The following is a 13,907-nucleotide window of genomic DNA, read 5'->3' on the forward strand; positions in this document are numbered from 1 at the left end:
ACTTCCCAATGCCCGGTTCGAACAGCGAGGGGATATTGTTTAGGGCCTAGGCACATGAAGTGTCGTCGACAGACAAGAGCGCTCGGACATCATCCCAGTTCCAGAGTATCTTTCCCAGCCAGCTCCTGCCGAACAGCGTGGGGCCATTGCCCGGTACCACCCAGAGTGGTAAATCGTGCATTGCTCCGTCGTAGGAGACCTTTACGATAGCACTGCCGATTACAGGAATCAGTTCCTTTGTGCACGTTCTCAGTTTATAACGAACTGGGAGTCAGGACTGGCCTTGAGGCCTTGCTGCACCACAATTTATCGAAAGTCTTTTTGCTCATTATGGACTGGCTCGCATCCGTGTCCAGCTCCATTGACACCGGGAGTCCATTTACTTCAACCTTCAGCATTATCGGGGGACACTTTGTGGTAAATGTGTGCACTCCATATACCTCTGCCTCCTCAGTCTGAGGCTCTGGTTCGTTGTGATCCACCGTGGATCTTTCCTCCTCTGCAACATGGTGGTTTGCAGCTCGCCTGCACATACGTTGGAGGTATCCCATTGTTCCACAGCTCTTGCAAACGTATCCTTTGAAGCGGCATGAATGGAAATGATGATCACCTCCGCAACGCCAACAAGGTGTTAATGGCCTTGCATTCACCACCCTTGATGGTGGACTCTGAGACATTTGCGGACGTGCAGCTGTAGGCATGTGGGGCCTGCCTTGTACGTTATATAGCGGGATATAGTCAGTTACGGCGCACCGGACCCACCAAGGTAAGGAAAATTGTCTTTGGTACCCACCATAAACTCCGTTCGTCACCGACTTCATCCCTTTCCGTGGCTACTGTTGGAGGCTGAAGCAGACTGTTGGCATCCTATTTGGCCCTGAGCTGGGCTTCTGACCCCATATCCTCTCCATCACCAAGATTGCCTATTTCCCCCTGTGTAATATCACCCATATCCACCCCCTGCCTCAGCTTATCAGCTGCTGAAACCATCATCCATGCCTTTGTTACCTCCAGACTCAACTATTCCAATTCTCTCCTGTTCGCCCTCCCATCTTCCTTAAACTAATGCTTATCCAAACTCTGCACCAAGTCTCGTTCACCCATCACCCCTGTACTCGCTGACCTACATTGGCTCCCGGTCGAGCAATGCCTCGATTTAAAAATTCTCATCCCTCCCTATCTCGGTAATGTCCTCCAGTCCTACAACCCTCTGAGATATCTAGGTGCCTCCAATCCTGGCCTCTTGCACATCCTCGATTTTAATGGCTCCACTATTGGTGGCTGTGCCTTCAGCATGGGCCCTAAGTTCTGGAATTCCCTCCTAAACCTCCCTGTCCTGCTACTTCTTTCTCCTCTTTTAAGTCATGCCTTAAAATTTTTGTCCAAGCTTTTTGTCACCGATCCTAAATCTCCTTGTGTTGCTTCTGACAAATGTAGTCCAACAGTGCTCTTGTGCAGCGCCTTGCGATGTTTTTACTGCATTAAAGGTGCTATATAAATGCAAGTTGGTGTTGTTGAGATAGATAGATTTTTGTTGGGTAAGGGTATCAAGGGACATGGAGCAAAAGCGAGTTAATGGAGTTGAGCAGATCATCCGTGATTGGATTGAATGGACGAGCTGGCTGAATGGCCTCCTCCTATTGCTCGGTTCCAATGAGCAGTTGTATTGGAAATCACCTGTTTATGATAAATATCAATGTTACCTCTTTCTCGCCGCAGATGTGGCTGATAATAGAGGCTGATGCTGGACTTGAAGAAGGGCCCAGGATTGCCACAACCCCCTTTGGGAGAATCTGACAAGCTGCAGAAAAGAAAGATTTCAATTAAAAGTGAACTGCTCACATTTCCAGGACTGTCATCAGCGAAACACAGAATTCTGCACTCCCATCCCAAAAGGAACAATATATTGCAACACTCTAAACTCAAGATATAATCACAGTCAAATATATGAACATTTTTGTTTCATGTTTTAAATTGATTAAAGAAATAATTTCTTAATTTTTTATAAACTTAGTTTTAGTCTTCTCTCGCCTTGCACTTCCTGTTCAGGACCACAAGACTTGGTCCATCAGGGAGGGCTGGGAGCAGAATGAAGGCAGAGTCAATTCACAAGAACGAGTGCATCACAGCACTAAGTACCCTGAGTAAAGCGAGGTTAAACCGAGGGCTAAATGGGAAAACTTGCAGTGGCTGGGACTAGAAAGGAAGATGGCTGTGGTTATTGGGGGCTGTGATGTAAGCACCTGTGAGTATGCTCACGGGTTTGTAGAGCTGTTGAGAGGGCAGTTACTAGTGTTTGGAGTGTCCCCCAGATCGGGGGGCACTCAATCTAATGTTTATTTGTTCCCCCCCCCCCCAAAAGAGTTGTAGAGCTGCTGCAGATCCCGTCCGAACTGACCCCCGTCCGGACGGAATTCCTCTTCGGCACCAAGCCCTGAAACCTCCCTCGGGAACCGGCGCCTCACAACTTGAGCCTCCTCCGGGAAAGCCCCTCCGTGCCTTTCAGTTCTGCGCGGAGGGGATTCCTGTACGGGCTGCTCTGGCACATTCTCATCTGCCATCCGGACACACCATGGCACCCATCTTGCCGTCCGGAGGAGGTGGGTGTCCCCGATGGAGTGCACTCTACGCGGGAGTCCTCCCTCTATTTATTGGGCACTTGGCAGTCCCGTGCACCATCCTCAAGTTTTTAAGTTGGTTCACTGGCTCCCAGGCTGCCTGCAATTTCTGCGGTCTGGAAGAGTCCGTGTTCCATGTTTATATGGAGTGTGTGAGGTTCCATTATTTAAAGGGGCAGCTCCTCAAATTCTGGTTGCACTTCAGTCCCACACTCCTGATCTTTGGGCATCCTGTGCGGAGGGGAGTGGGAAGGTCTGAGAGCCTCCTCGTAGGACTGCTCCTGGGCACGGCCAAGGGGGCCATCAGCCGGTCCAGGCAGCGGGCGGTCGAGGGGGTCGTTCAGCCCGACTGCCTGCCTCTCTTCCACGGTTACATCCGAGCCAGGGTGTCCCTGGAGATGGAGCACGCGGTGTACACCGGTACGCTCGTGGCTTTCCACGAGAGGTGGGCCCCAGAGGGACTGGAGTGCATCATCACCCCGGCAACCAAATTTTGACTTGAATTAAGTTTACTGCCAAAAGTTAATTTGTTTATTGTGTCGGGTATAGTACCCCCCCTTTAATCAGGGGGCACTTGATTAATGTGTCTACAAAAATAGTTGTCGAGCTGTTGCCCGTCTGGATGGAATTCCCCAGCGGCACCAAGCCCCGAAACCTTCCTCGGGAGCCGGCGCCTCACAACTTCAGCCTCCTCGGGGAAATCCTCTCCTGCCTTTCAGTTCTGCGTGGAGGGGATTCCTGGACAGGCTGCTCTTGCACACTCTCCACTTTGCCATCCTCATCTGCCATCCGGACACGCCATGGCACACCATCTTGCCGTCCGGAGGAGGCGGGGGTCCTCAATGGAGAGCTCTCTACGTGGGAGTCCTCCTTTTATTTATCGGGCACTTGGCCCAGAGGGTGTTGCAAGGGGCCGTCCTGTGCAATAAGTTTTTAAGTTGGTTCACGGACTCCCAGGCTGCCTGCAATTTCTGTGGTCTAGAGGAGTCCATGTTCCACATGTATGTACAGTGTGTGAGGTTGCAGCCCCATTTCCATTATTTGAAGGGGATGTTCCTCAAATTTTGGTTGCACTTCAGTCCCACACTCCTGATCTTTGGGCACCCTGTGTGGAGGGGAGCGGGTAGTTCCAAGGGCCTCCTCGTAGGACTTCTCCTGGGCCTGGCCAAGGGGGACATCATCCAGTCCAGGCAGCGGGCGGTCGAGGGGGTCGTTCAGCCCGACTGCCTGCCTCTCTTCCGCGGTTACATCCGAGCCAGCGTGTCCCTGGAGATGGAGCACGCGGTGTCCACCTGTACGCTCGCGGCCTTCCGCGAGAGGTGAGCACTGGAGGGACTGGAGTGCATAATTTCTACAGGGAGCAAAATCTTAATTTAATTTGATTTGTCACGGTTCCCTTTAATGTTTGTTAGTTAATCGTTTTTTTTGTGTACCAAAATAGTTGTAGAGCTGTTGCATTGTGAGTGGCTTAGCCAGTCACGTGATGTTCACAAGACTCAATAAAACACCAGCCAGTTGTGTCTTGGTCATCCACAATGAGATATGCGGTTGTGAGCTTAGTGGATGAACAAATGATCGCAACCCCAGGACATCGCTGCAGGAGTTCCTCAGGGAAATATCCTAGACTCTGCCACCTTCTATAGCTTCATTAATAATCTCTCTTCCATCAGGAGGTCAGGGGTGGGGCTGTTTTACTGATGGTTCTACAGTTTTCAGCTCCATTCACAACCCTTCCAACAATGAAGCAGAACCTGGGTAACAACCAGACATGGGGCGATGCATGGCAGATAACGCGGGGCGACCCGTGGCCGATAACCCGGGGCGACACATAAGTGCCGGCGCAGTTAAAATTTCCCCTGGTGTTTTTTGCAGCTGCTGTTATTAGGCTGGTCAGTGAATCTATTTCTCCATCTATATGGCAGGGGAGGACAGGATAGATCCAAATTCGTGTTCACGGATGGTCTCAGGAGCCTTATATACCAGGCAGTTGATAAGATCAGGAAGCGATTTATTCGGGAGTTTTGTGTTCACTGAAGTGAGAGGTGTCAATCTTCAGGAATAAAACATTTTGCCACTTTGTTGCACCCAATATCAGCATCATATCTGCCACAGCTGGCACCAGGACAGGACAGTGATTAATCAAAATGAACCTTGCCTAAATGTTATATTGAGACAATAGTCAGCTGGAGACAGAGCAAATCCGGTAAATCTGAAATAGGAACAGAAAATGTTGGAATTTCACAGATTGGTCAGCATTTGTGATGGGGAGAGACACGTTATATGTTTGGAGTGGGGGCTGTACCCTCCATTAACAATTGTGATGAATTACAGATCTGAAATATCATAATCGGTCTTTTCCCTTTACAGATGCTGACTAGACTGCGGTGCTGTTTTAGCACGTTCTGTTTTTATTTAAAGAATCAGATGGTCAGATCCATTTATGTTCGGAGTCAGGTAGCAGCTAAATAAAGATGGAGGTTTTTATTACTATCGCCATCCTATACCTGTTGTATTCAAGGCTGAAGGTCCGACACCAAGACCATAAGTAACAGCATTAATGCTTTCAATTATGTTTCTGATCTGCATTTTAGGGTCTGGGAGCAAAGCATCAGCTGGTGAATTGTTTAAAGTAGCTCATTATTCTGGTCCCTTTTATCACTGCACCCTAACCCATTATTCTGGTCCCTTTTACAGTTCTGTAACACACCAGCATACAAAGCTGGACATTTTTATGATACTTACACATGAAAACTCTCTTCTTCTCAGACAGTCCCCCAGAGTCGAGGATGACTTGTTCCACACTAACATGAGTTCTCAGACCAATGCGGTACCTACAGTCTCTGTTACAGACGGTGGTTGGAGGGACGGGTGGGTGGGGTGCTTGGGTTGTCTTCCGCTGTTTGAACTTGCTTTCCACATGCTCCAGGCGAAGAGAGTCGAGGTGTTCGATGCCTTCCCGGACGCTTCTCCTCCACTGTGAACGGTCTTTGGCCGGGGATTCCCAAGAGTCAGTGGGGATGTTACATTTTTTCCAAGGAGGTTTTGATGGTGTCCTTGAAGCATTTTCTCTGCCCTCCTGGGGCTTGCCTGCCGTGATGGAACTCAGAGTAGAGTGCTTGTTTCGGGAGTCTAGTATTGGGCAGTGTGATGGAATACTCTCCACTTGCCTGGATGAGTGCAGCTCCAACAATACAAGAAGCTCGACACCATCCAGGACAAAGCGCTTGATGGGCACCCCATGGGCAGTGTGTACCATCTACAAGATGCACTGCAGCAACTCGCCAAGGCTTCTTCGTCAGCACCTCCCAAACCCGCAACCTCTACCACCTAGAAGGACAAGGGCAGCAGGCGCATGGGAACACCACCACCTCCACGTTCCCCTCCAAATTACACACCATCCTGACTTGGAAATATATCACCGTTCCTTCATAGTTGCTGGATCAAAATCCTAGAACTTTGACTTAACAGCACTATGGGAGTTCCTTCACCACACGGACTGCAGCGGTTCAAGAAGGTGGCTCCCCACCACCATCTCGAGGGGCAATTAGGGACGGGCAATAAATGCCGGCCTTGTCCGCGATGCCCACATCCCAGGAATGAATAAAAAAAATCCAAGCTTTCTTTTTGAACCTTATCACTTTTTGCAGTGGTTATCTGGTACTAATTCTAGGTTATTTCAAAAGATTAATACTGCAAAATATTTGCACTGCAAATTCTGCACAGGAATGAAGATAACAGTGATTTTCCAGTTATTGGACTGAGTTAATAATTCAGAGCTGTGACCAGAAACAGTGACATTGGAGCTGTGTTTACTCTTAGCTTTCCTCATCGGTGGCATCATTTAACTGGTTGAAGGTAATGAATTTTCCTCACTAACATCTTCTGCGTTACCTGCACAGCATGGAGTCTTTACATTGTCTTATGTGGCAGTGCCTTATCACTTCATACATCATTCCAAGGACTGTTCAAAGTACTGTGGTGTAACTATTCACATGTAACAGTCACACATTTATAAAATATATGCTAAAAGGGTTGTCAATGAATACATAAATGAAAACCTTTTTAGGTTTAATGCAATCAAGTCATATAATAATTTACAACTTACATGAAATTAAACTCTACTTAGTACTATTTATAATGAAGCCCTTGCAGGGGGAAAAGAACATTTCAGAGACGATGGAGATACAACTCAGAAGATAAAAAGTGATGTTTGAGAGCATACTATATAATTACGAGGAAGGCATACGGCATCATGGGCACTGTAAAAACAAATAGAGTTGCTCGTACCCAGATCACTGATGGAACCAAGAAGAATAGGTTTGTCATTAAGGGTTGTCATTATTCTTATTTGTATCCAGATAATAGGTAGAGTGCTTCTGGCTGGACAGCAGCAGGAAGCTTACCAGAGCTCTGTGTTGATAGGCTGCACAGTTTTAGCTGGCTAAGCTCTATCAATAACCCTGGGCACACCATGCCTAGCCTCTCGCCAATCTGCACCTTATCAGGAGTTAGGTAAGTAGGGATCAGCAACTTGTGCACTGACTAGTGAGATGAAGTGATGCTCTTGTCACCTACAGAGGCAAAGTTTGAATTTTTCACACTGGGTTAGAATAAGTGGGTGATTCCAGTGGTCTCCAGTTTTAACACCGTTGGTTTCGGCGCAGATCAAGCTGATGCCAGACTCGGGCAGTAGCTGGAGGTATGCAGGCTGGCAGCTGCTAAGGAGAATGGAGCCTTCCAGGTAAGTGTGGAAATTCTCTTTGTGGAGCTAGGATAAGCAGGAAGCCCCACAGGGAAAGCCCTGCCCTGCCCCTCCCCGCACTCCCTGAGGCTGGCCTTGAAGCGCTCAGTCCTCCATTGCCGACAGCTGCTCTCTGCCCTTTCCTGCTCTGGCTGGAAGTGGACCACTGGCATTTAACTGAGGGCCAGGACTTGCCCCAGCCCTAAAACATAGGCCAGTCAACATGATTGACACTCGCCCCATCTGAAACCTGCTCCGGGTTAAAATCCACCTTGCTTTCTGTGGCAGTGAAACAGATACCTACTAGTTTCTGCCGTTTCATATTCACTGTCTCGCAGCAGCTCAAACAGGTCCACATCGAGCCTTGCCTTTTCAGACAGTTCCACCACACGGTTGATATAGTTTTTAGCAAGACTAATGGCAAGCCTCTCTCCTCTGCTGCACTCCATCGGATCATCGAGAATTGCAGCTGTAAAATACAAATTCAGTAACTGATCAATGAATATCTTTCCATCCAGTCAATGGAGAGCAGCTAAAGGTTTAGTCCTCAACCATTCTGCTGGATTATTGACAGTTTGAGAGGCCCCATATGTTTTACTGTTCCACAATTTCTTATATTGATTTAAATAAAATCTGAACTAAACATGCAAGGCGGTGGGAGTGGGGGGGGTGATGGATGGGGGGGTGGGGCGATGGAGGAGGGGTGGGAGCGGGGGCAGTGGGTTTGGGAGGGGTGGGGGTGGGAGGTTAGACTCTAAAAGATACGAAACGCACCCCCAGCCTGACGCCTGCTGCCATTTTTATGACGCTGGTTAACAAGTCGGTCTTGGAGAGATGGGACACTAAATTTACATATTTAAATCAGGCTCTCAGTTCATTGAGGAGCCTGATTTAAAGCCACCACACAGGCTTCCCGAGTCTCAGGAAACCTGGCAGCGAAAGGGAAATGGGGGCAGTTGGCTCCAGAAAGTATGGTACTCAGTGTGGGCCAGGAGGGGCGGGCTGGCTCCCCCGTTTTCTCAAGGAAGCCACCCCTCTACCAATCACAGCCTCTCTCTAGCCACTGTCCCACCTGCAGTGTCCCCCCCACCCCAGCTCTCGGCCCGGTCTGACTGCTCTCCTCTCAAGTGCCGAGTACCGTCCCCAAGGATGTTAGTCAACCAGATGGGATTTGACAACATTTCGGTACTTACATGGTCATCATTACTGATACTAGCTTTTTATTCCAGATTTATTGAATTAACCCAGCTGCCATGGTGTGTTTAGAAGACATGACACTAGTCCAGTAACAGAATCACTATGCTGCCACCCACTACTAATTACTAACTTTGATAATTAAGGATACAGTGACTGAATACCTTGAAAACTTTCAGCTGATCAGAGAGAGCCAGCATGGGTTTGTAAAGGGCAGGCCATGCCTGATAAATCTGATTGGATTTTTTGAAGAGGTGACTAACGCAGTGAACAGGGGAATGCCTATGGATCTTATTTATATGGACTCGAATACAAGGGATAGAAGTTATGCTGCACTGTACAAAGCCCTGGATAGCCCACACGTGGAGCACTGTGAGCAGTTCTGGGCACCACATCTTAGGGAGGATATATTGGCCTTGGAGGGAGTGCAGCATAGGTTTACCAGAATGATACCCGGACTCCAAGGGTTATAACATAAGAATTAGGAACAGGAGTAGGCCATCGAGCCCCTCGAGCCTGCTCCGCCATTCAAAAAGATCATGGCTGATCTGGCCATGGACTCAGCTCCACTTACCCGCCCGCTCCCCATACCCCTTAATTCCCTTATTGGTTAAAAATGTATCTATCTGTGATTTGAATACATTCAATGAGCTAGCCTCAACTGCTTCCCTGGGCAGAGAATTCCACAGATTCACAACCCTCTGGGAGAAGAAATTCCTTCTCAACTCGGTTTTAAATTGGCTCCCCCATATTTTGAGGCTGTGCCCCCTAGTTCTAGTCTCCCCGACTAGTGGAAATAACCTCTCTGCCTCTATCTTGTCTATCCCTTTCATTATTTTAAATGTTTCTATAAGATCACCCCTCATCCTTCTGAACTCCAACGAGTAAAGACCCAGTCTATCAATCTATCATCATAAGGTAACCACCTCATCTCCGGAATCAGCCTAGTGAATCGTCTCTGTACTCCCTACAAAGCTAGTATATCCTTCCTTAAGTAAGGTGACTAAAACTGCATGCAGTACTCCAGGTGCGGCCTCACCAATACCCTGTACAGTTGCAGCAGGACCTCCCTGCTTTTGTACTCCATCCCTCTTGCAATGAAGGCCAACATTCCATTCGCCTTCCTGATTACCTGCTGTACCTGCAATCTAACTTTTTAGGATTCATGCACAAGGACCCCCAGGTCCCTCTGCACCGCAGCATGTTTTAATTTCTCCCCATTCAAATAATATTCCCTTTTACTGTTTTTTTTTCCAAGGTGGATGACCTCATATTTTCCTACATTGTATTTCATCTGCCAAACCTTAGCCCATTCACTTAACCTATCTAAATCTCTTTGCAGCCTCTCTGTGTCCTCTACACAACCCGCTTCCCCACTAATCTTTGTGTCATCTGCAAATTTTGTTACACTACACTCCGTCCCCTCCTCCACGTCATCTATGTATATTGTGAACAGTTCACACCACTAACCACCGATTTCCAACCCGAAAAGGACCCATTTATCCCGATTCTCTGCTTTCTGTTAGCCAGCCAATTCTCTATCCATGCTAATACATTTCCTCTGACTCCGCGTACCTTTATCTTCTGCAGTAACCTTTTGTGTGGCACCTTATCGAATGCCTTTTGGAAATCTAAATACACCACATCCATTGGTACATCTCTATCCACCATGCTCGTTCTATCCTCAAAGAATTCCAGTAAATTAGTTAAACATGATTTCCCTTTCATGAATCCATGTTGCGTCTGCTTGATTGCACTATTCCTATCTAGATGTCCCGCTATTTCTTCCTTAATGATAGCTTCAAGCATTTTCCCCACTACAGATGTTAAACTAACCGGCCTATAGTTACCTGCCTTTTGTCTGCCCCCTTTTTTAAACAGAGGCGTTACATTAGCTTCTTTCCAATCCGATGGTACCTCCCCAGAGTCCAGAGAATTTTGGTAGATTATAACGAATGCATCTGCTATAACTTCCCTGGAATTTAGAAGATTATGGGGTGATGTGACGGAGTGGTGGAGTGGGGGAGTGGGGGCGTGGGGGGGAAGTGGGGGAATAGGAACATAAGAAATAGGAGTAGGAGTCAGCCATACACTCTCTCGAGCCTGCTCCACCATTCAATATCATGGCTGATCATCGACCTCAACTCCACTTTCACACCCGATCTCCATATCCCTGGATTCTCCTAGACTCCAAAATTCTATTGATCTCAGCCTTGAATATACTCAGAGACCCAGCATCCATAGCCCACTGGGGCAGAGAATTCCAAAGGTCTACAACCCTCTGAGTGAAGAAATCCCTCCTCATCTCAGTCTTGAAAGGCTGACCCTTTATCCTGAGACTGTGCCCCCTGATTCTAGACACTCCAGCCCGGGGAAACAACTTCTCAGCATCTACCCTGTCAATCCCCCTCAGAATCTTGCATGTTTCAATGAGATCACCTTTCATTCTTCTAAACTCCAGAGAGTATCGACCCATTCTACTCATCATAAGACAGCCCTCTCCTCCCAGGAATCAATCTAGTGAACCTCCGTTGTACAGCCTCCAAGGCAAGTATATCCTTCCTTAGATCAGGAGATCAAACTGTGCACAGTACTCCAGGCGTGGTCCTTGTACAATTGGAGCAGGACTTCCTTACTCCTTATCCAATCCCCAGCAATAAAGGCCAACATGCCATTTGCCTTCCTTATTGCCCGCTGTACCTGCACACTCGCTTGCTGCGTTTCTTGCACAAGGACACGCAAATCTCTCTGAACACCAACATTTCAAAATTTCTCACCATTTAAAAAAGATTCTGTTTTTCTATTCCTCCTACCAAAGTGAATGACCTCACATTTCCCCACATTATACGCCTTATTGCCTACTCATTCAGTCTATCTATATCCCTTTGCAGATACTTTGTGTTCTCCTCACAGCTTACTGTCTCACCTTGCTTTGTATCATCATAAACTTGCATATATTATATTCAGTCCCTTCATCTAGGTCATTAATATAGATTGTAAATAGCTGATGCCCCAGCACTGATCCTTGCGGCACCCCACTAGTTACAGCCTGCCAACCTGAAAAAGACTATTTATCCCTACTCTGTTACCTGTCTGTTAACCAATCCTCTATCCATGCTACTACATGACCTCCAATTCCATGAGCTCTTATCTTGTGTAATGACCTTTTCTGTGGCACCTTATCGAATGCCTTTTGGAAATCCAAATATACCACACCCACTTGTTCCCCTTCATCTATGCTGCTCGTTACATCCTCAAATGGAATGTATTTTTGTTGAGAATGATTAAATATTTCTTTAAATGCTAGCTACAGATTTTAATCTATTTTTCCAATCTACCTGAGACAACTCCCCCTTCATACAGATGTAATTGGCTTAATTTAAGTTTAAGGCTCTAGTTTCAGGCTTAGGCAAGTCACTCTCAAATGTAATGTGAAATTCCATCATATTATGATCACTCTACCCCAGAGGATCCCTTACTATGAAATTACTAATTAACCCTGTCTCATTACACAATACAAGGTCTAAAATAACCTGTTCCCTGGTTGGTTCCATGACGTATTGTTCTAGGAATCAGTCCCGAATGCATTCCATGAACTCATCCTCCAGACTCCCTTTACCAATTTGATTTGTCCAGTCTGTATGAAGATTAAAGTCCCCCACCATTATTGCATTACCTTTGTTACAAGCTCCTACTATTTCTTGATTAATATTCTGTCCAACGGTATAGCCACTGTTAAGGGGGTCTATATACTACTCCCACCAGTGTTTCCTGCCCCTTGTTACTCCGTATCTCCACCCATACTGATTCTACTTCCTGATCCTCTGAGCCCAGATCCTTTCTCTCTCCTGCCCTTATGTCATCCTTTATTATCAGAGTGTCTCCCCACCTCCTTTTCCATTCAGCCTATCTTTTTGAAACATCAAGAACCCTGGAACATTTAGTTTGCAATCTTGGTCACCTTGCAACACATCTCTGTAATGGCTATTAGATCAAACCCATTTATCTCTATTTGTGCTACTAGTTTATCTATCTTGTTATGAAAGCTCCGTGCATTCAGATAAAGAGCCTTTAATTTAATTTTTTTACTATTATTCCCTGCTTTGACCTTATTACCTGCTGCACTGCTCCCGTTAAACTCTCTGTCCCTTCCCGCCACACTCTGCTTGTTTTTACCCAAATCGCTATACTGCTCTATTGCATGGACATTTCTCTTTAGATTTCTAAATTTCCCCTCATCTGACCCTTCACCAGCCTAGTGCCCTAAGGGGAATGTAGGAGTGGACGAGTGCTCATCCAGGCTTCATAACAAGAGCTTAGTCCTCCCCTTCCCAAAGGCAAGAACCCCACAACAGCTCCCCGGAAGCTAATCCCATCATATGTCAGCAGAGGTGCCCTATTTTACAGCGTTTAATAAAATAGCCTGGGTGTCATTTCTGGAGCAGTGGGAGAGTTTACAGCTCACCTCACTAGTTCCCCTTCCCCATCCCTTCCAGAGGGAAGATCGAGGCTCTAGTCCTGGCTGACTTTCAGCAGCAATTCAACGGATAATAAGTGATGATGGAAAGATACCAGTAACCATAAACACCGGTGAATTATGGGCCAATTGAAGTACTTTCCATGTAAGATCTTCCAAAATTAATATTTTCTGTTCATAAACCTTCAAATCAAGAACTAGCCTTCGGGATATAGAATATACCTACCCATCCGGAGGGAATGTGGGAATTCAGAACTTTTCCTTAAAGACAACAACACCAGCAATATCAAGAAGTGCAGCATTTTCCGTCCTTCCTCATGGAGATTGTTACTTGCTCTGGCCGACCCCAGGCACCTGGTACAGGGAAGAAATGAAGCTTTGAAAAAGCAATTATTTCCAATTTTCTTCCTGTATCGCTTTGTCCTGAAGGTAAAGACTTGTACTTTGGCAGGGTTTCAGTACAGCTGGCAGTTACTATGCTACCTCAGCAAACCTGAAGAGTGACTGTCAGTTTACCTATGTGACGTTTGAGACATCGTAACACAGCACAACATGGTCCTCCAGCAAATATCACAATGTCAAGGGCACCTGCCCAGTGAGCATCAACCAGTAACATTATCCCGATGTCACATTTTGGCATTTTTCATCATTTATTTTCATTGAAAAAAATTGAGAATGACTTATGTTTAAGTGTTGTGTTTTAAAACAAAGTGAATTTGCGTTGCTTTACAAAGCCACAAGCCGAAGCCACCGAGATGAGGCTGGGGTTGATGTATTAATGAGACAACTATCCTCACTGTTTTTCACAATGACCAGGAGATATTGAGTAATTTGTTATTTCATCTCAAATGGCCTACAATTATTTTTCATGTGAGCC

At 46.6% G+C, this 13,907-nt stretch overlaps 1 protein-coding gene across 3 annotated transcripts in view; it reads right to left on the minus strand.

Moving 5' to 3' along the window:
- Positions 1-13,907, minus strand: part of LOC139276506 (glutamate receptor ionotropic, kainate 4-like) — a 229,933-nt gene that overhangs the window by 168,638 nt on the left and 47,388 nt on the right. For all 3 annotated transcript variants that reach the window (XM_070894626.1, XM_070894625.1, XM_070894627.1), the window contains exons 2-4: positions 13,257-13,384; positions 7,664-7,828; positions 1,704-1,801 (exon numbers count right to left, since the gene is read on the minus strand). In XM_070894626.1, coding sequence (XP_070750727.1) covers positions 1,704-1,801; positions 7,664-7,828; positions 13,257-13,332 — 339 coding nt within the window. In that variant the 5' untranslated portion in view covers positions 13,333-13,384. The remainder of the gene's footprint in view (positions 1-1,703; positions 1,802-7,663; positions 7,829-13,256; positions 13,385-13,907) is intronic.

This window comes from Pristiophorus japonicus, chromosome 11 (assembly GCF_044704955.1).
Source record: "Pristiophorus japonicus isolate sPriJap1 chromosome 11, sPriJap1.hap1, whole genome shotgun sequence".
Lineage (NCBI taxonomy): Eukaryota > Metazoa > Chordata > Chondrichthyes > Pristiophoridae > Pristiophorus > Pristiophorus japonicus.